This window comes from Pholis gunnellus (assembly GCF_910591455.1).
Source record: "Pholis gunnellus genome assembly, chromosome: 7".
NCBI classification, from domain to species: domain Eukaryota; kingdom Metazoa; phylum Chordata; class Actinopteri; order Perciformes; family Pholidae; genus Pholis; species Pholis gunnellus.
The window spans coordinates 21,432,859-21,455,604 of record NC_136533.1 but is presented as its reverse complement, the minus strand read 5'-3'; the positions used below and the strand labels follow the sequence as shown (position 1 = coordinate 21,455,604).

Below are 22,746 nucleotides of genomic sequence, written 5' to 3'. Positions count from 1 at the left end.
TTAATGTAGCCGGCTTGTTGTTAGACATTGTGATCAAAAGAATTGAAATGCAAGAAAACGTATTTGTTCATCAAAACAAGATGTTGTTTTTTCATTGTCTTCTACATGTATTCTGTATTCTAGCTGTTTCTCCCTTTTCCCAGTCGTCAGGCTAAGCTAAACTAGCCGGCGGCTGGTGCTAGCAACAGATTCAGCACATAGACATGGGAGTGGTATCCATCTGCTCATCCAACTCTCGAAAAGAACATATATTGGTATTTTCACCAAAATACCAAATTAGTATACTACTATTCCTTTAAGCACTTTTCTGCTCATAAATTCAAGATAAATACAACCAAATGAAAGCAGAAGCAAAACAAATATTCGTCTTAGAAAACAACAATAAAGAGGTTTCATTTTGCACAGGGGTTGGATTGCATGTGTGTCTGTGTTATTTATCGGGAAAAAGTTGTTCCTTAGTCTGCTGGTGGTATTTGTATGTGTACTTTGCTTGCACATACAAATAGTAGGACGTCTGTGTATGTTTTGGAAATGAACCAGATAATAACTTGCTACAGTCTCTGTGGTTTAGGCACCATCTTGTGAACACCACCAGTATTGTGTAGTTTATCAAGTACATCTGCAACTACTTTCACTGTAACTCCTCAAAAATGTGAAACCTGAGCGTACATTTGAACCCCAGGTTTATATCCATAGAAATTGCCAGTTAAACATATAGCGAAATAAAGGAATATTTATTAGAGTTACTCAAGTTTCTCTTCTTGTCTACTTTTCAGACTGCAGTGTTTCCCATTGGAGGAAAGGCAGATAGACGGACTTACATACCAAAAGCTGAGAAGAGGCCAGCTGTGTGAAGTACTGATGATGGGGGATTGGTATCATCATATCCCTTGAGCAAAAGAGAGAGGGGTTAAAGGCCAATCCACACGGAAACAAGAACATTCAGGTCTGATTTGTGGACATCAATAACTCTTTGCCAAATCTATCTAATATGATGAAGACACAAACACTCTCCATCAGACAAAGCAGACTGCTATTGTATGTACAGCAACGATATTAATGGCGATTTCACGAGCATATGGACTTTTTGCTAAAATGTAATAAAGCTCATTTGGGGAGTAAAAGCTCATACTCTTAATATCTTCCAATCCTCTGTCTCAAAGGAAGCCTTAAGTATTTTTCTAAGCTGATCATCAAATCGAGGTCACTGTGGCTTTGCCAAATCTCTGCCCAAAAAGCCTGTGATGTGCTCCGTTGGACCTGCGAGGTTCACCTCAGAAACCAACAGGAAGCAGGAAGAGAGACTACACATTGTAGCGCTATTATATTGAGAAACTTCTGCTGACTTGTACCATAGCCAGACGCCTCTTTTAGCTAAAGCAAGCGCAGTGTACATGGACTGAACTTCAAACCTACAAGCATACTGTTACTACTGTTTAATTATTCCGTGAAACAAGACCAAACATAACTTATAATACATTGGGTGACATGGCAGGATTAAAACATCCATTGGGTGCAGTGTAAAAGCAAAAGGTCTGATCCCAGGGTGTGTGTATTGAAGAAGGTACCGGGCAGTCTATTTTGAAATGTGTTATTATTTTGCGTTGTGGAAAGGGTTTCCCTCCCTTAGTCACTACTGTTTTCTCTTCACCTCTTCAGTTGTTGACAACGCATTTCTTACCTGCAGCTTACATTAAAGCATTATTATCTAGATCTGTGCCATAGGCCCAAATTGCATATCCAAAAGCTGTCAAAACAAAGTTGGTTCATGGTTTCCCCATTTCATGCATCTCTCTCCGTCCAAGTCATGCATTCTTATACTTTATGTTCAAATCTTAAAGGAAGACCAACAGCATTTCAAATATGAAGTGTCCTCACAGTCCCACTTCTTTGTAGTTTATACTCAGACCCCAAATCTATTTATTCTCTTAATACAGTTATGTAGTTATGTTTGTTACATTTTGCTACAGAAAACTAAATTGGCATCCAAGGATGGTTTGAAGGATTTTCAGTTGCTCCTTCCAGAATTTCAGCTCAGAAATGAAAGCTAAGTTAAAGTGTAACCTGAAAGTCAACATCTAAATATTTTACACTTTCAACAAAAAGATTTTACTTTAAAGCAAATCAGTTTCTTCTGTCTTTGTTTTCTGTATGAGATTGCCTCTCAGGTTGTGCTTTACTGTTTTATTTCTTTCCACTCGAGCAATTCAACTCGAGGCCATCTTGTTGCTGTTAAATGAAATGTAATAAATTGTCAGGTTTTGAGGAAGACAATATATTCACACATATCATATAGATCATACTTTAGTTTAAGAGGCACTACGATTATGAGGCTCAACGTATAAAGGATAATGCAAGTCTGTAAAGAAATTGCATAATGCGTTGGCCATATGAAGGACACTGTAGGCCTTCTTGAAGTCTTTTGAACAGCTGGGGCTCAAGATCATTTGCTCACTACTTCATGCACTCGTGTTTTTGCTTGCGTGAGTTGCATTGGTGCCAACTTTTATCTTGATGCGTCTGGTTCAATGCCTGCAAATCCTGACTTGCTGGTTTAGTCAGTTCATAGTGTACCAATTCATTATCCCTTCATTACTTTGGGCCACATGTGTTTGTTATGATAGCATATTTCCAAAGCAGTTGTTACCATCGTTGTTTTCAAAAACACACTTAAAATCCTGTGCAAATTGATTTTATTTTCTCTTTCAACATTAAAGAGTACGCTCATACTCATTCTGTGTTAAGAAATTAAATGACATATAGTAACTAACTACTGTGCTGTAAGATTTCGGTGTTAACCAAACATGAAGGACAATATAAATTCAATCAAAAATTAACCACAAATGAAATATACAAAGTAGCTACAATTGTAATTTGCATTACATGAAATGGCACCTACACAATTTAAATAAGTAATGTGGTGTTTCACTTGTAATCTTCAGGTATTTGTTGCATAGAAAGTCTTCCAAGGCGCTTTGTGTCACTCTTCAGGGGGAGAATGTTTAATGATTGTGTTATATACACAGCAATTGTTTGAGTCGGGTCTGAAAGGAACTTTAATGAGAACTGCTTTCATTATGTAACAAATGAATGATAATTATTGGTGTATTGCTCTAAATGCAGCCCATGCATTTTTATTGTATTTAATCATATATAACTGTATGGTTGTCTGTTTGTAAACATAAGAGGTGTATTCAAAGATCCCTTATTGTGAACACAAAGGGCTATTTCCCAAAGCTGACTGCAACAACAGAGATGATCAATGCAAACACATGGATGGTTGTTGTCTTTAGAAACTGGGTTTTTTATACACAACATATTGAATTTATTTATTTTGTTTGAATGTATTATGCTATGTGACAATACTTTAATGAAAGAAGGAAATATTAAATAGCTATTTTTATCAACTAACCCTGTGTGTAGTGTCCAGTGATTATTAAAGTGAGTCCTTCAATACGCTGCCATTATTATTTCAATGTGTCCAATTGTTTTGCATAATAAAATGCAGATCTTTAAATCTTGTGTTGGTCAAATTATTTCTCTCAAACCTACATACGGTATATGTACGTAACGTTGACCCGTATACTTAAGTAAAAACAAGTATCATCTGTGAAATGTACTTGTGGTAAAAGTACTCACTATGCAGTATATTGGACCCTGTCAGATTATATTATTGTGTTATTATTATTGCTGTATTAACATGTAAGTAACATTTTCGTGGTGCATCTGATTGGGTGGAGCTAATTTAACTATTGGATATACTGTTGGACAGATAATTAGAAGTTAAAGCTATAGCAATAAATCATATTTTATAAACTTGGTCTTTTATTTTAATCTGTAAAGTAGCAAGTTTCTCATCACTTGAAACAGATCAACATGAACTTTGCAGGCTATACAAACGATAGGAAAAAGATCAAAAAGCGGTGCTCTCATTGGAATCGATCACAGTTTATTTTGCAGCGATAAAGTACAGTTTGTCCATGTGTACTTGCCGTAGCCTATCCAGAACACACCAGAAGTGAAAGGGGGCCAGAATAAGAGCGGACAAAATCCTAAATATGCCATTTCAGGGCGAAGAACGGTGCGAAAAAGACCAAATTACAAAACAAGCGCGATCTAATTTCAGAAACAACATCTTTAAACCCGGGCTTCGTTTACACTTGTGGTTAGCTTAATTATGTGTTCGGCTCGTGAGTGAGCATTTTATTTTGAAAACACGACTCGGAAGTCTTATGTTTACTCTTGTCCGGTCCATTTGACAGGCGTCTCTGTTTGCAGGAGTTGTTTTCATATATACAGTGACCTGGCTTCTGGAAGCAACGGACAATGGCACCCGGCGACGGAATTCAGATACCGAGCCGTCTCCCGCTGCTGCTGAGCCATGAAGGGGTGCTCCTCCCGGGCTCCACCGTTAGGTTCACCGTGGACTCTCCGCGGAACATGCACCTGGTCAGCCAGCGGCTGTTGAAGGGGACTTCTCTGAAAAGCACAATCATAGGAGTAATCCCCAACACCAGAGACCCAGAACACGACACCGACGACCTACCCACCTTGCACAAGTAATAAACATTTAGCTAAATAACGTATTCAAATGGGTGCTGATGTTGTTTAGTAGGTGAGAAACACACCAGGTGACTGTACAGGATCTCCAACCTGGGGGTCAGGACCCCTCCACGTAGACCGACCTTATTACCTTAGAGGACCAGAGGAAGACATAGTTTGGCTCCCCAAAAGTATTTTCAGACGTTTTTCAAATCTGTGCCATTTTCTAGTGAAAAGTAAATATCTCTACCTCTTCAGGCCTCTAAAAAAACATTAAAATTAAACAATTTGAGAAGGAAAAGCCACTCTTAATGCAAACTGATACAGCCATAGTTTAGATAACCATTAGGTAACAACGTGTCCCAGTTCAAAGTAGGCTACACTAGCCTAGTTTCATAAGGTCTTTAGCTGGCCTCTCAGTGGCATGGCAGACTTTATGAAGCTTATCGGATGTGTCTTTTCTCCTTTTTTATATTTCTAAAAGTCATTTCATGTTTAATGTCTAATAGTTATTTTTGTGTTATGCGCGGTTCATAGTTTTGAACAGAAGTTGCAGTGTGTGATTTGTCCTAGAAAAGTCCACAGTCACTCCTCACAGATTGGATGAAGTTATGTCGTGTTTTTCTCGCAGGCATTTCCAGGAAACCAAATGTCCTCATTAGGCTCACTCTATTTCAGCATGGCAGCAGTCTGACAAATTGGGAAATTGGCATGTGAAATGGCATACAGTTGCCACTTTTCCAAAACAAGTTGCTTTTTTTTAGATGATTAGATAATTATACAATCAATAATCAGGGTATAAAATCATGTAACCCCATTATTATATTTTTATGTATTCTTATCTGTCTGTCTATCATTTTTAAAGACTGGAGGGGCAAATAATAGTCCTTTGTCGGGCAGTTTATGAACATCATAAGTGGATAAACAAAAATGTCATGTTTATATAGTTATTTTACAATGATCCATGTCCAGTATTACATATATGTGTAGAGGCTGAGAGAACCTCCAGTGTTGAAGAACTAAACTTTGATCGCAAAAAAAAAGGAAAGTCTACAGTTTAGCAGTGGCCCTGCAGCCAAAAGAGGTGGACTTTAACCAGCTGTCTGGTTACTAAGTAGCAATTGTTTGTCTCGGGACAGTTTGTCTCTCTTTCAACCACAGCTACTGGAACAGTGTGCTACACTTTTGGGTAAGGCACCCAACTTGGCATTTTAGCACTGCACTGTGGCCTCCCACGTCTCCTAAAGGGCTTGTTCGGTTCGATTAAAGGCTCCAGGATGCAGAAGGGGGAACTTATAAACATGATGGCTCCTGTTCCTTGAGTTGTTGTGGTAAACCACAGCAATGTGGCATATGTGTTAGGGGGAAAGAGGGATTTAATGCTGGTTATCCAATCGTCTTTTCCCTTTTTTAACGCTACAAGGGTCTTCAAAACGCTTCTGCTCTGTGGTGGCTGCCACTTTACATAAAACCCTGGAATTTATGTGCCAGCCACGGCAAGCCCATAATCAGAAACACTTCTTATATGTGTGTGGAAGGGGGTTGTTGAGTCAGGCACCATCGCCATAAGCTGCTGATCGGTGAATGGATGCGTAGCTAGAAGTAGCACAATGTCCTGCTGCACTGTCACGCTCACTCACAGTCATATTTTAAGCTGCTGAGCATTGAAGAAACTATTGGAGCTGTCGACACTAAAAGATTTCCCAATTTTGTGTCAGTAAATTGTGGATGATCTCACATCTCAGGCTACCACATACTACAGCACGCCTGCTGATTATAATAATCCGAAGCAGGAAGTCATCGAGAGGTCCTCACCAGATCCACAGTGTGAAGACTGAATCCGAACAAACTTGAAACAATCACAGTCGATTTATTGTTGACGATGAGTTAACGCCGCTATGATGATGACGACAGGCTTCCTCCAGTGAGTTGTCTGTCGTCACCCACCTCCTCTGTCTCACTCTCACTTTCTCTCTCTCTCCGTAGAATTGGTACAGCAGGGATAGCAGTGCAGGTGGTGGGCAGCAACTGGCCAAAGCCCCACTACACCCTCCTCATCACTGGATTGTGCCGCTTCAGCGTGTCAAGTCTGCTGAAGGAGCGACCCTTTGTCCTGGCAGAGGTAACCCTTTATTCAAAATCGGGACAACAGTTAATTTAATCAACAACCCCATCATCATTCTTGTGACGTCTCACGGTAAATGATTAAAACTGCCCTGTGGTGAGGGTCCTTGGAAACAAGACAGGGACCCATTCATAGAGAAGTTGGTCCATAGTGGTGCTTGAGGTCTAACTCTACAGGGAACCTTTTAATAAACTGACCAGTGCAACTTGTGTTAGCCAGTACTTAAAGGTGCCCTGTGGAGTTTTTGTGCGAGCATAAACAAGCAAAAAAAAAGTGACAAAAGGTGCATTCTTGATTGGGGGGGCGTCCTTACTCATTGCTTTATTTTTCTTTTCCTGTATAGGATCAACACACCTGTCACGCAGTAGTTAACACATGCAGATGTGCATGATGTGTGAGTGTGCCTCTCTAATTGGAAAATGAATTGCAGGTGGAGCAGTTGGATAAACTGGAGCAGTACACGACCCCAGTAACAGAGGGTGCCACGGCCAAAGATGGAGAGCTGGGGGAGCTGTCCCACAAGTTCTACCAGGCTGCTGTACAGGTGTGTGTGTGTGTGCGTGTGTGCGTGTTTGTGTGCGTGTGTGTGTGTGTGTGTGTGACTACCTTGTGTATGTGGTAGAGAAGGAGAGGTAGTAAACAAGAAAAAAAAAAAAGATCTCTAGATTACTTGATTAAGTTAAAGGATTTGGCTCAATCATGGTTGAAGGACCACAAACATGTCCCAATTTACTGCTTATTGTCCTGGACTCACACAACTATGTCTTCTTCATAGTGTTATTTTTATTTACCTTATTTCTTTTGGCATACCAGAGGTAAGCAATATGAAATAAATATAATAAATTACAGGAAGAGAAGGAGCGTGTTGTCATTCATACACAGAATTTAAATGACCTGTTGAACAAACAGTTACAGAGGTGCTTTCTACAGAGTCTTTTTTTTTCCAGATGAGATTCCTCAACCCAGAAATGATCGTTTCTTTTCAGATCCCATGTGGGTTTATTCATGGTCCTAGATATAAAAGAACACTGGACGGTTTGTCCTTCAGAGAACTCACAGCAGTATGACATGTATTAAGAAAATGTGAAAGAATTCGGGTTGATTCTACGTCCAGCCTCTGCTAGAACATGGAAAGGTTGTTTGCATGTACGGCATATATTTCCTCTCCACCCAGTGACCATAGTATTTTTTGCCATTCGTTATCAACATTACTGAACACTTAATAAAACGTACATTCTCTTGTCAGCCGAGCGTTTGAGGTATTAAGTTCAACAAGCCGTTGATATCTTGTGTCAGAGCTTGACTGATAGTGCTGCTTGCACACTAATGGTCGTGAAGTTGTTCTTGTTCCTTACTTACATCCGCGACTAATTGAGCCGCTTACCTCCAGCATTACCACAAAAACAACGTAGTTATTATCTCCGCCGGGAAGATCACGAGATTGGTCGTGTGTGTGTGTGTGTGTGTGTGTGTGCTTGCATCCATGTTTGTATTTGAGTGTACGTCCGTGAGTGAGTGTGCAGGTCTGTGTCTGTCCACGGCTTATCTCTCATTCTGCTGCAGCAAACTGCACAATATTTTGAGTGGCCGGTTATGGCTGCGTGCTTGAAGGTTACTCTCGTGGTTACAGTATTTTCACACAAAACACATTTTTATTGCCTGTTTTATTCTGCCATGGACTGCCTGCCTACTCCTCAAATGTCCCTCAGGATGAAAACATTCTTATTTGATCTTATCTTGCTTTGGGAACACCTGCAGGTTGCTGGTGTTAAGTCGACAAGCCTATGACTCAAAGTACTCACGAGAAGATTACTGTGTCATAAATCAAATTTCAAAATTGTGTGTGTGTGTGTGTGTAGTTGTTAGGTATGTTGGACATGTCAGTTCCAGTGGTGGCTAAGTTCAGGCGTCTGCTGGACAGTCTGCCCAGAGAAACTCTACCTGACGTGGTGGCCTCCATGATCCGCACCTCAAACAAGGAGAAACTGCAGGTGAGATGAACTGTTGGGTCTGTGTCACCCAACGTTTAAACTAATTACTTTTAAGAAACAGGATGTGACATACGGTTGAAAGCCACTCATTCTAGGGTTTATAATGTGTTCTGTAGGAGGAGAGGTGTATTGGAATATCTGCCACAGTCTTATTTTAGAGCTACTACCGAATGGTGCCAGTGAGAAAAAAAACGTCCAAATACTAGATTCAATAGAGTGGGCTTAATGTAAATATTTTCCCTGAGGTGAGTGTTTTTTGAAATGAGGTTTTTTGTATCTCCGTGTGTGCTGGAAAGGTCCTGGATGCGCTGACCTTGGAGGAGCGATTTAAGAAAGCTCTGCCCATGTTGACCAGACAGATAGAGGGACTAACACTGCTGCAGAAAACCAGGAAAATAAGTCCTGAAAAGGAGAAGAGGGTAACAAACGTTTGCATTTGTCCTTTTCCTTTCAACCGTGTCTGTATTTATATGCCTGTTCACCTCTCCGTGTCTCATCCGTTCAGGTGTTATCAGTGCGTAAAGGTGGAGCGCTCCCGGGCCGGCGGTTCAACCTGGATGAGGAAGCTGAAGATGAGGATGGCGACGACACTGCAGTCCTGGAAAAGAAGGTCCACGCGGCCAAGATGCCTGAAGCCGCACTCAGAGTTTGCCTCAAAGAGCTCAAGAGGTGAACTCGCCGGGATAAACCCTGTCATTTGTGCTCTCGCTGTCCTAGTCATCTGTAATTATCTGTGAAATGTCATTATTTAACATCTGCAGTTTAAAATCTTTCTCGGGCAAACGTTACCTTTGATTGCACTGTTTTAAAAAAAGCTAATATTTTTGGTAGAAGTAACGGCACATGCTGATGGTGAATCAGAATGTACCACTAATTAGATTTCAAAAGAAAAAAGCTTAATTATTTAGTTTTACTAAGAATCCAACATTTTAAGGGGAGATGCTACAGGTGATTAGTCCAAAATGTTATGTTTAAATATGCAAATGAGGCATTATCTTGCTATCTATCTATGGTAACTTTTATTGAATTTAGGAGAAATCTTCAGATGCAAATAGACAAAGACCTAAATAAACACCTAAAAGTCTTTTTTTGTTTTTTTGTTTCTTTCCATTTGCCTGAGAGAAAACACGTTTTGGAAGAAAAATAGTCCAAAACATCATTAATTAATCTCATGCATCCATTTTCAGATTGAAGAAGATGCCTCAGTCCATGCCTGAATTTTCTCTGACCAGAAACTACTTGGATTTGATGGTAGAGTTGCCGTGGAGCAAAAGCACCAAAGGTAAACAAAGCTGAAGGCGATTAATGCGATCCTATAGCCAGCCTCATGTCTTAGTGCTCACTGCTCAGTAATGCACTCAGTCTGCTGGAGCGCTCTGTTGTCTTTGGACTGACCAAATTACGGTATTCGATTTTTACAGATTTAAATATTAAACAGCAATTAATATGATCAAATAATTAAACATCACGGCCAGTCAGCTGAAAGAAGAGATGAAACCGGTTTGATACATTCGTTACTGAGGTTGCCTCTCATATCTATTCATACCTTTAACTCGGATTACTCCGATATATAAAGCCACAGTGTAGTCATTCATACTGAAACTCATCAGTATTTGTATTATGACGAGGTGTAATGTGAGAGATGTCTCTTGGGATGAATTGTCACTAGACTCTGTAGTTCAGCTCAGCTCGTCTTCCGGTTTAATGGCCGGTTACGGGATTGGCCACGGCAGCGTGACATCGCTTTATGTTTCTCAAAGGTTGATCTGTTTCAGCTTTTCAGTTTATTTCGTTTTTTTTGCCACCGCCGCAGCCTAAACTCACTACCCACATTCAAATGAATGGGAGGACTGGCGTTTTCACCGCAAACCCTGATTTAGTGTGAGTGCAGCCTCAGGAGTGTTGTTGCTCATTTGTTTAGGTTTACCGGCTCAGAGCTTTCACTGTTTTGGCTCAGTCTCACCACTCTTATCCAATCTCAGTTTCCCTCCACAGCTGTTTTCAGTAAAAAAAATACTGTGTTTAACTCACTGCACGTTGCCTGCTCCACACCAAACAGCAGAGAGAGAGAAAGTCAAAGACAACTCGCTGGTGAACACAGTGTGGCATTTATCAAGTAAAGAGTCAGCTGTTTCAAACAACAGCTGGTGGAGAGCAAACCAGAACTGAAAGGAGAGGGAATATTAAACTTAGATTGTTGTCAAAAACACAAATCCAACTGTATTGCTCCATATATGCTGGGTGTTTTACTGTTTGCTGACATACGAGCCATAACAACTTCAAAAGCTGATCAAATGTCAGTGTTGCGTTTACAGCTTGTTCCTTGTCAAATCATTCCTGAATGCAGCTTCAGATGACGTACTTTACGCCTCTTAGAAGTCTCACATCCTGTGAAACCAAAGTTGTTTCCATCAAAAGTCCAAGGCAATAATATTTCCCCCAACAGAAGCCACATAAAGATATAATGTATCTGTGGTGGCCGACCACAATATCAGTACCCCTGCAAATGGATTTCACAAACAAAATAGCTCATGTGTGAGACGCGGTCTTTGCTTTGTGTTTGCTGGTGACCGCAGACTGCCGTGATTACAGATAACCTCAGATGAGTAGAGACTTGAGGGTTCATAGCGTTTGCATGGTCAGGAGTCAAAACCAAAGTATGTCCTGCAAAGTGTTTCATCTAACAATTTTGGAGGATTGTGCGTCCTTTAAAAAAAAAAAAAAAGCTTGATTCTACTCTCTTCTTCCTCCTCCTCACTTTCTCAAATTACACTCATCCCTCTTTCTCTACTCCCCACCTCACTGTCTTTGTCACTGTCTTTACTAACGCAAATGTTTTCTCCCTCCCTCTGGGATCCATCCATCTCATCCACATCCATCCCACCCAACACACACACACACACACACAAACACACACACACACACTCCTCAGACTGCCTGGACATCCAAGCTGCTCGCACTCTATTGGACAACGATCACTACGCCATGGACAAGCTGAAGAGACGCGTGCTGGAGTACCTGGCTGTCAGGCAGCTGAAGGCTTCTTTGAAGGTGTGTCTTAGGAAGACAAAAAGTCAGGGATTTCTTTAATGTACCTCATATTTATCCGTGAATTTCATGCCGCTGCTTTTGTCTTCAGGGACCCATCCTTTGCTTTGTGGGGCCTCCAGGAGTTGGGAAGACCAGTGTCGGACGCTCCATAGCCAGGACCCTGGGCAGAGAGTTCCACCGCATCGCTTTGGGAGGCGTCTGTGACCAGTCTGACATCCGTGGACACAGGTATCATAAGATATCATCTCTACTGGAGAGTCTATAGCAGCAGTAGTAGTGGCCAGCATGATTACATATGAACATCTACATTAAATAGACATTAAGTCCTGAGTTGTCTCAAAACCAGGAATGTATTGTCTGAAAAAGAAATAATCAGAGACAGAAATGCTGCAGTGAAAGCTGCATTAGCAACATGGAATTGCCGCCAGTGATGAACAAAAGGTTCTAAGTGTGTAACAAATGAAATACTCAAATTAAGGAAAGGCCAACAAGCCACAGTCATGTTATCTGTTCAATCTTCAGCATTCGGACTAGTTTTCCTCCACCACATCACATCTTATCCCTTCTCTCACTACCTGAGAGTTCGGCAGTCGGATCACGCAGCTCTCCTTTGATCCGCCCGTTTACAGCCTTAGTCCCGAATGAGCGTTATCTCTATCAAAACACACACACACACTCATCTCAGGTTGCAGAGCTGATCCTGGTGTTTTAAAGGCGAACGGGACAGAGTTGAGACGTCTTCTTAAAAGCCAGATGAGAACAGCGTGTCTCGCTAACCGAGAGAGTTAGGGATAAATGTTTCATTCATTCAGTTCATTATTTCATTTGTTTAACAAATACATCACTCCTCTGAAAGGTAGACCGCTCCAGTTGTTGCACATTTCACGATTCAGCTTGCGAGTTCCTGACCCTTGCTCGCTTTTGAGCTTTGTGAGAACTCTGTGCCTGCACTCTATTATTGCCGTCACGTGGTAAATGCAATAAGTGGACAAGAGCGGGACCAGCATGTCAACGTGGCATGACAGAATAAGAATGTCAATGTTCTCTGTTGTCACCATTTACACAGCAGATCAGTTTCAAATCGTTCTTATTTTCTCCAGACGCACATATGTGGGGAGCATGCCCGGCCGCATTATCAACGGCTTAAAGACGGTTGCCGTAAATAATCCCGTGATCCTCCTGGATGAGGTGGACAAGCTGGGGAAGAGCCTGCAAGGAGACCCGGCGGCTGCGCTGCTTGAGGTCAGCTCTGTGTTTTCTCTCCAGGATGCTGTGTAGTTGCATCGAGGGGAGGAGGATTAGGGCCACATGTGAAGAATGGATTTGAGTCCCGATCCTCTTCCATTAGTATCAGATGTCTTCTCTGTTTTTGAATTCCTGCCTTAATATTTACATGCTTTCAACTTAATCTGCCGGTTAGCCGTTGCTAAAATTGCTAATCAACATTTGGTTTGCTTCGGTTTATTAAACGGTTTGTTATTTGAACCAACCCGCTAATTGAGATGAATTAAATTACGTTTGACTAATCACTAAAAACATGCACTATGTTCACTTAGGTCCTGGACCCAGAGCAGAACCACAGCTTCACAGACCATTACCTCAATGTGGCCTTTGACCTCTCCCAAGTGCTCTTCATTGCCACTGCAAACACCACGGCGACCATTCCCCCGGCCCTGCTGGACAGGATGGAGGTGCTGCAGGTACCGGGTGAGTTTAGGTGCAAAGAGTCACTCTCAGGAGTCATCCCTGCAGTTTCAATTTGATCTCGAAGCCAAACTCTTGTTCTGGTAGCAAAGTAATTCCCAAACCGAGTGCGTCTGTGTTATTGAGGTTTCTGCAGTGTCGTCAGAAAACAGATGAATCAACACTGTGTCCAGCTGCGTATCCAATAACGAGCCCCAGCCACTCAATTTGTTGCTAAACAAATCATTCATGGGTTGTATTACTATTAGATGTGAAGATTATATATATGAATATTATTATTCAACACCTGAGTAGTAATTTGTACCTTATTCGCATGATATAGTCCATGTTTTTTTGCACTTACTGTGCATTTTTCTGTCACCATGAACTACCGCTACGTTGTTTTTATTTTATTTTAGTTCATTTTTCATGCATACGCAGTGTAAAGACAGGAAATGATGAATGTAGAAAAAACTAAATAGATAAAACGGAAACAAGCAAACAATAAATAAAATCACATTTGTGTTAGAAATGTAATTTCCGGGCACAAGTTTGTAATTGGAGGGAAAGCAGTATTAATTTAAAAGGTAATTTCGGCACATTAATTATTCAGCAAGTGAAGTATCATAGTAGTACTGCGTATGGGTTCAACATTAGTATAATCCCTTGTGTGGCTCCAAAGGAAGCTGTCTGAAGTCTGCTCCTCATCTCCGCTTCAGGCTGCCAAATTCCGACTCCTGCTGTGGCATGAGTTCTGTTTGAATGTGATGAGATAGTATGACTTACTGCTTTGAGGGAAGGCTTTATTGAAGCGGTGTGCCTTTCGTGTTTCAGGCTACACTCAGGAGGAGAAGGTGGAGATAGCTCACCGTCATCTGATCCCAAACCAGCTGGAGCAGCACGGATTAACACCTCAACAGCTGCATATACCACAGGACACCACTCAGGATATAATCAGCAGGTAAAGCACAAACATTCGTAAATAACAGACGGAGTGAAAAAAAGGAAACTAGCTTCTGGATTCCCTGTACCTCCCTGTACCAGCAGTACGGCCCGGCCGTTCACCAGCAACCTGCGTGATTTCTTTTGATTTCGCTGTTTCGATGATATAAACATCATATGAACAGTGCATTCATATTGAATACATTTGTATTACATGTATATGTATTACATGAGAGCCTCTGCATTTAGCCTGTGAGGGACAGATGTGTAACGCAGCAGAGCGGAGCGCTCTAGGATCTGAGGCGAACTTGGAATTCCACTTTCTGGTCATCGGAAGATGTCGAGTGGTTTGACGGCTAATTGTTTGGAATGATGAGCAGTGATCGGACCTTTTGATCAGATGGAATATCTCTCAACCACATAGTGACCTTTAATGGTGATATTTGGCATGTTTCTAAAATATATCGGCAAACATGGAGCTGCTGATACACAGGCTCTCAGTGGTTTCAGACGGCCAGCAGTGTGCTGCCTGCAGACCTGCAGAGCCTCTGTACAACACCTGCCTCACTCCAGGCTGGCAGCTATAGAGCCGGCCAACAGCATACAGCTTTGGTGCTCATCCTTAGAGGGATACTCCTGATTTTACTGGCGTTATCTCTTTAAAAATCACAAGAAACAGACAAGTTCACATTTGCAGGTCAGACCAAAACGACAGCTCGTGTTAAAATCAAGTGGTTTTCCTCCGTTTTGTGTTCCTGATCACATACCTGACGCACACTGGTCATTGACACAAACCCAGCAACCGAAGCTACCGCACCAATGAAACCTCATCCCCCAGATAACTGTATTCATCTGCTGTTTGTTTGTGTGTGTGTGTGTGTGTGTGTGTGTGTGTGTGCGCGCTTGTTATTTTAGTTACAGCCGTGAGGCGGGTGTGCGCTCCCTGGAGAGGAAGTTCGGGGCAATCTGCCGAGCGGTGGCTGTGAAAGTTGCTGAAGGTCACAGAGTCACCATGACGGATGCTTCGACCTCCGAGCGTCCGGCGCCGCAGGGCGGTAAGAAGCCGGGCTCTCTTTTCTCTCTGCGTCTCAACGGGACGTTTTGGATCGGTGGGAGGCTCAGGGTCAAATCCTTAGTCGCAATAATATACACTAATCTACTAAAAGGAATCTTAGATAAGGTAATCATAAATCTCACCCTTCATCAGTAAAGGATATATAGATAAAGAAAAAAAGCTACATTCTGTGAGTCCGTCCATGATTATTCCCGTATTTCTTTTTAATCAGGCTCTTATTTTTCACTTCTATACTACGATACTGAGCCAGACAGCGTTCTCAGGTCACTCATGTGACGATACTCACGATTACCCTGATAATAGAAAATCACCCCGATCAAGTGTTTTATCCCGATCATACCGCCCCTATCAGTAACACCTGTGCTTCTCCGGGTATCACAAGTCAAAACATCTCCCGTGGTAACAGGCCTGTGTGAATGATAATGCTGCACGTTTGGCAGTGTTGTCACAGTCTGTACTCTTCAGTGTTGAGGAGAGCTCTAGTTCGGTACCTCGGCTGTCTGGACATCCCAGGGCAACGGAGTAACAGTGTTGCCAGGTAACTGATGTCAGGGACATGCAGTACAAACATTGGTGTGTGTGTGTGTGTTTGATGTCTCTGTTCACTGTTTGCAGTGTCACAGTTTGATGTATATCTATATTTGGTTTTCTGTGCATCTTTGCATAATGTCTGTGTGTGTGTGTGTGTGTGTGTGTGTGTGTGTGTGTGTGTGTGTGTGTGTGTGTGTGTGTGTGTGTGTGTGTGTGTGTGTGTGTGTAAAACACGGTTGCAGCTTTTGTCTCTCTCTCTCTCTGAGGCCTCACCTCATAGTTCTGCTTCTCTATACAACATGTCAGACGTGAGGACAGGTCCAGCATGCCGTGTGTTTATATGCCTTTCAGTTCTGGGATTATTCCTCACACTCTGCAGCCACTTGATTTCCACAAACATAGATTGTTTTTTTTCCCCTTCTAATCTGGTATTTGGCTCTCCAAAATGGGATGGAAATTAGTATTTGACAGATTTAGTTCTGCTGCATCATGAGTTGGTTGTGTGACATGACATCAGTTCCTCTCAAAAGGATTCAATTCATTTCATGTGTGCTCAGACAAGGCCGCCCCCCCAGAGATGCCCATAGTGATCGACCACGTTGCCCTAAAGGACATCCTGGGTCCTCCTCTGTTTGAAATGGAGGTAAGCAACTCGCCAACAGGGGTCCGCAATTACAGAGAGCTGTGCAGGATTGACTTTGTCTTTCTTCACCGGCTGTCTGAACTCATTCATGTAAAGGCAACCTGTGAACATGTCTCAGAGCTCCACAACAGCTGCCGTACATAAAGTCAGAATAATGCAGCAGGTGCTTGAGATGTCCTCGTACGGTATCATGTGAAACACAACGCAGCTTGTCAGGTGTTTTTGTTCTTTTTCTCCCCGTAGTTTTCTTTTCCAATTTGTCTTTCATCTCACTTCTCTTTGTTCTCCTCCCTCTACACTCCTTCACTCCTTTTCATCTCACCCGCTCTCTCCCGTCTTCACTATTACATCATGTTGGCCCTTTGTTTCACATTTATTCCTGAATGCTTGAAGATTACAAGCCCTCCTTGAATTCTTCGGATTATTCCACCAACTACAGCTTCACAGATGTTGTGTGTGTGTGTGTGTGTGTGTGTTGGAAGGTGTCTGAGAGGCTCACCCTGCCAGGTGTGGCTGTGGGTCTGGCCTGGACCCCCCTCGGTGGGGAGATCCTGTTTGTGGAGGCCAGTCGGATGGAGGGAGAAGGTCAGCTCACTCTGACCGGACAGCTTGGAGACGTTATGAAAGAATCCGCCCATCTGGCCATCAGCTGGCTCAGAGCAAACGCTAAAACCTACCAGCTCACCAACCGTGAGTTCACACAGATACATCAACTGTACATGCCGGCAGGTAAACAGTGAAATAGGCTCGTTGACATGCATTTGAACCCGACATTTGTGTGGGTTTGAACAGTGGTGGGCGGTCCAGACCCGCTAGAAGGGACAGACATCCACCTCCACTTCCCAGCTGGAGCCGTCACCAAGGACGGCCCCTCTGCGGGTGTTACCATAGTAACCTGCCTAGCCTCGCTCTTTAGCGGCCGATTGGTCAGATCAGACGTTGCCATGACGGGAGAGATCACACTGAGAGGGCTGGTGCTGCCGGTGAGTTCTCACATTTCAACACACATTCAGAATCATAAAGAAATGTGGTATCCATGTTTTAACCCACTGGATTGGTCTGTTTTCCTCAGGTGGGCGGCATCAAGGACAAGGTCCTGGCGGCCCACAGGGCCGGAGTGAAGCGCGTCATCCTCCCTCAACGCAACAAGAAGGACCTGGAGGAGCTTCCAGCCAACGTCACAGCCGACCTGGACTTTGTCACGGCCGCAAACCTGGACGAGGTGCTGAACGCTGCCTTTGATGGAGGGTTTCCAGGGATAGCCAGCAGCCACACCCAGCCTCAACTGACCAGCAAGCTGTAACACACCGCTGAAAACACACACACACACACACACGGTAACAATGTAAAGTGAAGCATGTGTTCCTCAATAGACCTGACGGAGTAGAATGGGTAGCTTGGACATCTTAGGGTCTAATTTGAGATAAATGAAGCTACAATCTCTCTGTATGGCATCTTTGTTCATCACATATTGGCAGTAAAGCCGTTCAGAGTGGTGTCATGTTGGTGCCTCTTAGGGTTCAGTCTTCTTTTCTAGACTTTGTGAACGCGATGGTGGAAAATGATGAAATTGTGTTCAGGCGACTAATTTCCCTGACGTTCATACGGAAGTTTAAACTTAGACTAGTCGAAAAAGAAAACAGTATATATGTGTATAAGAGCCATTTGAAATTGTTCATCACATTTTTTAATAAACGAAAGTGATTTTAAATGTCCCGGCTTTTGGCCTTAGAGAACAGGGCAGGGTGGACGTGAGTCAGGAGCGGCTGATGATTCAGAGCAGTTCTTGAAAATGCAGATTTTTAAAGCTATTAGCGGTGGAAATCTGACAACAAATAACAACTAAAGACTAGTTTGATCAATACAGAATGTATCAGATACCGTACTGAGGCCCTGCCTGCCTGAGGCGTGGGAAGAATTTCACTGGACAAATATTTTTACTATGACAGAATCTTAATCCAAAATGCGATTTTTTTTTATTAATAAATTAATTATTAATCAGACTCATTTAATATGGGAAAAATAAGGACGATTAGTTCATTTTATTTTTCAACTCCTGAAAAGCAGACATATGAAAAGAATACCTTTTCAGTGCTCGGGCACTTATATATTTATGTGTCTGGATTGCCTTTCAACCTACAAACTGTGAAATAAAGCAACACAATCTGTGGGCTGCTTGGATCAGAAAGTATGTGATTTAACAAGCCATTCAGATTTATATATATATATATATATATATACTGTATATGTGTGAAATGTATTTTTTCAATCAACTGAATGGAGGTGAAGAATAAAGCTTCATATATCTTTTAACTATAAATGTGTTGATGTATTTAGTTATTGTTTTGACTGATTTTAGGGCTGGATAACATTGAGTTGCATCAATATTTTAAACAACTTTCTCTTACGTCGTCTATCTATCTCTCAGTACTGTGTGCAGACAGTTTACCCTGCAGATAAGAACATAGCCCAGAGGTCAGCGTCAGGCTGACGTCTGTCACCACACTTGTGTTTCCTACTGAGGTGCTTAAAGAATGGGTACAAAAAACTATTGTTATTCTATAAAAGATGAGTGGTGTAGAAGACTGTAATTTTAGAAAAGACACAAATCTGATTTCATACCACCCATGATGCACTTCTGTTCTTCTAAATAACTAATTAAGAGCTGAATTAAAAATGCTTGAAATTTAAAAAAAGGGTTTTTATATTCCTTCAGATGTTCCCGTCCTTCAGTGAGGGGCTGTACTAATCTCACACACAGGTTGAAAGTATTTTCAACTCTGTGCCACAGATGTCATATTTTTCTCTCTCCCCTGTAGCGATGTAATCTGAAACACCAGCGTGCAGTGTGACGGCCCCCCCCCCCCAAATGAAATGATTAATGCAGGTCCTGCAGAACATTTTGCACAGACACATTTGAGTTCTGTGGGTACAGATTTCACACACGGCATGTGTGTCAATTCTAGAAATATTCTCTTTTGCAAGAAAATAAGCAAACATCAGCTGTGACATGTTATAGCAATGTGAAGAATTGGGGATTGTATTGTGTTTTTAATTTGTCAAATGATAAAAACAAATAAAGAAAATGTATAGCATAGCATGCCGCTCCTTATGTGTATTTGTCTCATTGTTACGTTGAGTAGCAAAAGATATACATCCAACCTGCAATAACAGGTTTTGGCCACTTGGGGGCAGCGGTAAGAAGCTGTCAACACAACACCGACATGCACTTGAAGTTTGCCCACAGAGCTTTTTATTGCCTGAAATCTTTAGTCAACAAACGTACTTGGTTAGGTTGTCGTGGTTTTGGGTTACAATAACCCTTTCTGGCAGAGACTCCTGAAGGCAAACAGGCATCAACTTTGAAGCTGTTATGGCAAACCTGTCAGCAAACAGTTGCTTGTTTACACATCCAGCAGATAAGGAGACACGGTTGCATTTATCTGGAGTTTGATGAATGTCCAATATTTGAGCCTTTTTTTCTCCCCAACAATGGCAAAAAAGAAATGTCTTTTTTAGCTTCTACTGTGTTTACCAGCTAGATGCTAACGCTGTGTGTTATTTGGTGCTAGGCAGTTAGCATACAGTGGGTTTGCAGAGCTCGTTCTGCTAAAAACAGCTTCCTGTTGCTGCCGGAAATGATGCGGTGAAAGTGAACGCTATGAGACACTTCTTTCATATTACATGGCATCATTTGATTAATTATCATGAAATATTGATCAAAACATGACCATGTTATCATCATTTGGATGATGGTTGTAACATAACAAAAATATTGTACACAGCAATTAATGGTTAATATACATCTACTTGATCTTGTGTCATTTTTCATCAAATCTCACACAGAAACCTTTTAAAAGAAAGTTTTCTTTTACTTAAGGTAACATATGATGGTATGTTGGCCAGGTTTAGGTCGAGGGGCGTCCCCTGGCTCTTCTAGTTTTTCTGTTTGACAGTAAGTGGGCGGACCCAGGAGCCAGTGTGCGTTCGTGTCTGTACTTGTGTTCTCGTGGACTTGTGAAACGTCATCAGTCGCAGCCCAAGTACTATTCCAACTCAAAAGTCTGGGGGCCTGTCTCAATACCAAGTACGCCAAGTACAGACTTGTGTACTTTGGAGTCGATGCAAACCCTGCCGAACCAATTCCTGCCCGCCTCCCACCCATCACCACGAAGTCCATGCTGGAGTCTGGCGGTAAATCAGTTCACACCAGGTCATCCACCGTCTCAAAACAGGCTATGATTAAGTCTGAAGACAAATCAGGTGCCTACTAGTCAGGCGACTGTGGCTCAGTGGAGAGCAGGGTCGTCCTTAAATCAGCGGACATTTAACCCCAAAATTGCTCCCGTAGCTGTGGCTACGGTGTGTGAATGTGTGTGAATGGTTAGTTAGTCCTGGTGGGCAGGTGGCACCTTGCATGGCAGCCCCTGTCATCAGTGTATGAATGGGTGTGAATGACGACAAGTAGTGTGAAAGCGCTTTGAGTGGTCGGAGAGACTAGAAAGGTACAGTGCGTTGATTGTTCTGTTAAAAGTATCTGTCAATCTGTCATATATTGTGTTAAAATTGAATAAAAATACTTGTGGATCTATCTTTTTTTTTGTTGACAGTTTTCCTAAGAATAATGTGGAACATTGCAGGGGCAGGTCGGTGTTAAGTATGCTTTTTAATGTATTATGAAACTCTGCCCAGAAAGGTTTTATCACTGGACACTCCCAAAATGCATCCCGGTGATTTGCTTCCCGAGCCACCACGCCGTCTCCAACATGTGGCGTCCCCCTCCAGCCAAGCGTGCCGTCTGCTTCGGCGTAATAAAAGAAACGAATAACACACTTCCAACCCTAATTACCGCCACACGTGAGAATTGGTGCATTGCCATTGAAATGTACACACATCTCACCCGTCCTCGTTTGATATTGAGAGGCTACCTTCTCTGTACTGCAGTGTGGGATCTTTTGTCGTGAGGCCTTTGTGGGATCTAGAGGTAACTCCCTTATTTGAATCATTTTGGGAGGCACCGATAACTATTGTCAATATTGGGTCATCAAGGTCTGTTGTATTTCTAATGTTATGTTCAAAGTGGTTGCGTATCTGGAGGTATCTATAAAAATCAGATTTTTCCAGATAATGCTTTTTTCCTCAGGTGTGCGACGTCCTTTAATTGTCCTTCTCTGTCAGGGAATAGACTCTTATACCTCTCGGGATCCAGGATTTAAATCTATGATCCATTTCATTTGGGTTTGAACCCAGAATCATAAGCACACCATTGAAGTATTTGTAGTTTATATTCTCGTTTTATCATGTTCCAGATTTTTTAAATTGAATTTGATCCATAGATTTGGCAAATTGTCTATAAGTTTTCCCATGTTTTTGTGGGCCAATACTGCATGAATTGGGGGGATCATTAATAATGGAGAGTTCAATGTCTTTCCACATGTCAGTGCACATGTTAATAAGGGGCTTAATCTGGACGACATATGTAATCCTTAAAATTGGGTGGAGCCATTCCTCCTTCCTCTTTTGGGAGTCGTAGAGTTTTAAATGTAACCCTTGGTTTTCTCCCTCGCCAAAGAAATCTTGAAACGATTTTATCCAATTCAGAAAATAGTTTTGCTTGAAACAGGAACAGATATTGTGGCAGAATGTTCATTTTTACAGAGTCAATTCTTTGACTTAGACCGAGGAAAGAAATAAAGTTCCATCGATGTATGTCATCTTTCATTTGTGTTACGAGGCGGGCGTAACTTATCTCTGCCAATGATCTTTTTCGGTGGGTGTGTTCCTAGATATTTCAAGGAACTCTGGTTCCAGTTAAGGTGAATTTTCTCTCTAATGTATTTAGGAGGTGTAGAATTAGAAGTCAAAATGTGTTATTTGCAGATTTAGTTTATATCTTGCAGATCTACCAAATGTTTTTAGCAGGTTCATTAATTTAAAAAACAGAGTTAGAGAGGGGACTTAAATAGATCACGACATCATCGGCACACGGGGCCACCTCGTGGTCCGATCCATTTATACAAATGCCTTTGATGCTTTCTGTCGGTCTCATCCACTGCGCTGGAGGCTCTACATGAAGTGCAAAAAGCAGTGGAGAACTTGGGCATTCCTGTCTTGATCCACGCGCTAATGTAATGGTATCTGAGAGATACCCATGATTCTCATC

The 22,746-nt window shown here is 42.0% G+C and overlaps 1 protein-coding gene across 1 annotated transcript; it reads left to right on the top strand.

Moving 5' to 3' along the window:
* Positions 1 to 4,280: 4,280 nt before the first annotated feature.
* Positions 4,281 to 19,614, top strand: lonp2 (lon peptidase 2, peroxisomal). Its single transcript, XM_079163252.1, has 17 exons — positions 4,281 to 4,559; positions 6,529 to 6,664; positions 7,098 to 7,211; positions 8,527 to 8,658; positions 8,955 to 9,077; positions 9,164 to 9,327; positions 9,846 to 9,940; positions 11,591 to 11,709; positions 11,798 to 11,937; positions 12,810 to 12,951; positions 13,266 to 13,416; positions 14,227 to 14,353; positions 15,250 to 15,389; positions 16,498 to 16,583; positions 17,066 to 17,273; positions 17,376 to 17,566; positions 17,656 to 19,614. Exons 1-17 carry the CDS (start codon positions 4,327 to 4,329, stop codon positions 17,884 to 17,886), a joined length of 2,532 nt encoding a protein of 843 aa, XP_079019378.1. The 5' UTR covers positions 4,281 to 4,326; the 3' UTR covers positions 17,887 to 19,614.
* Positions 19,615 to 22,746: the final 3,132 nt, after the last annotated feature.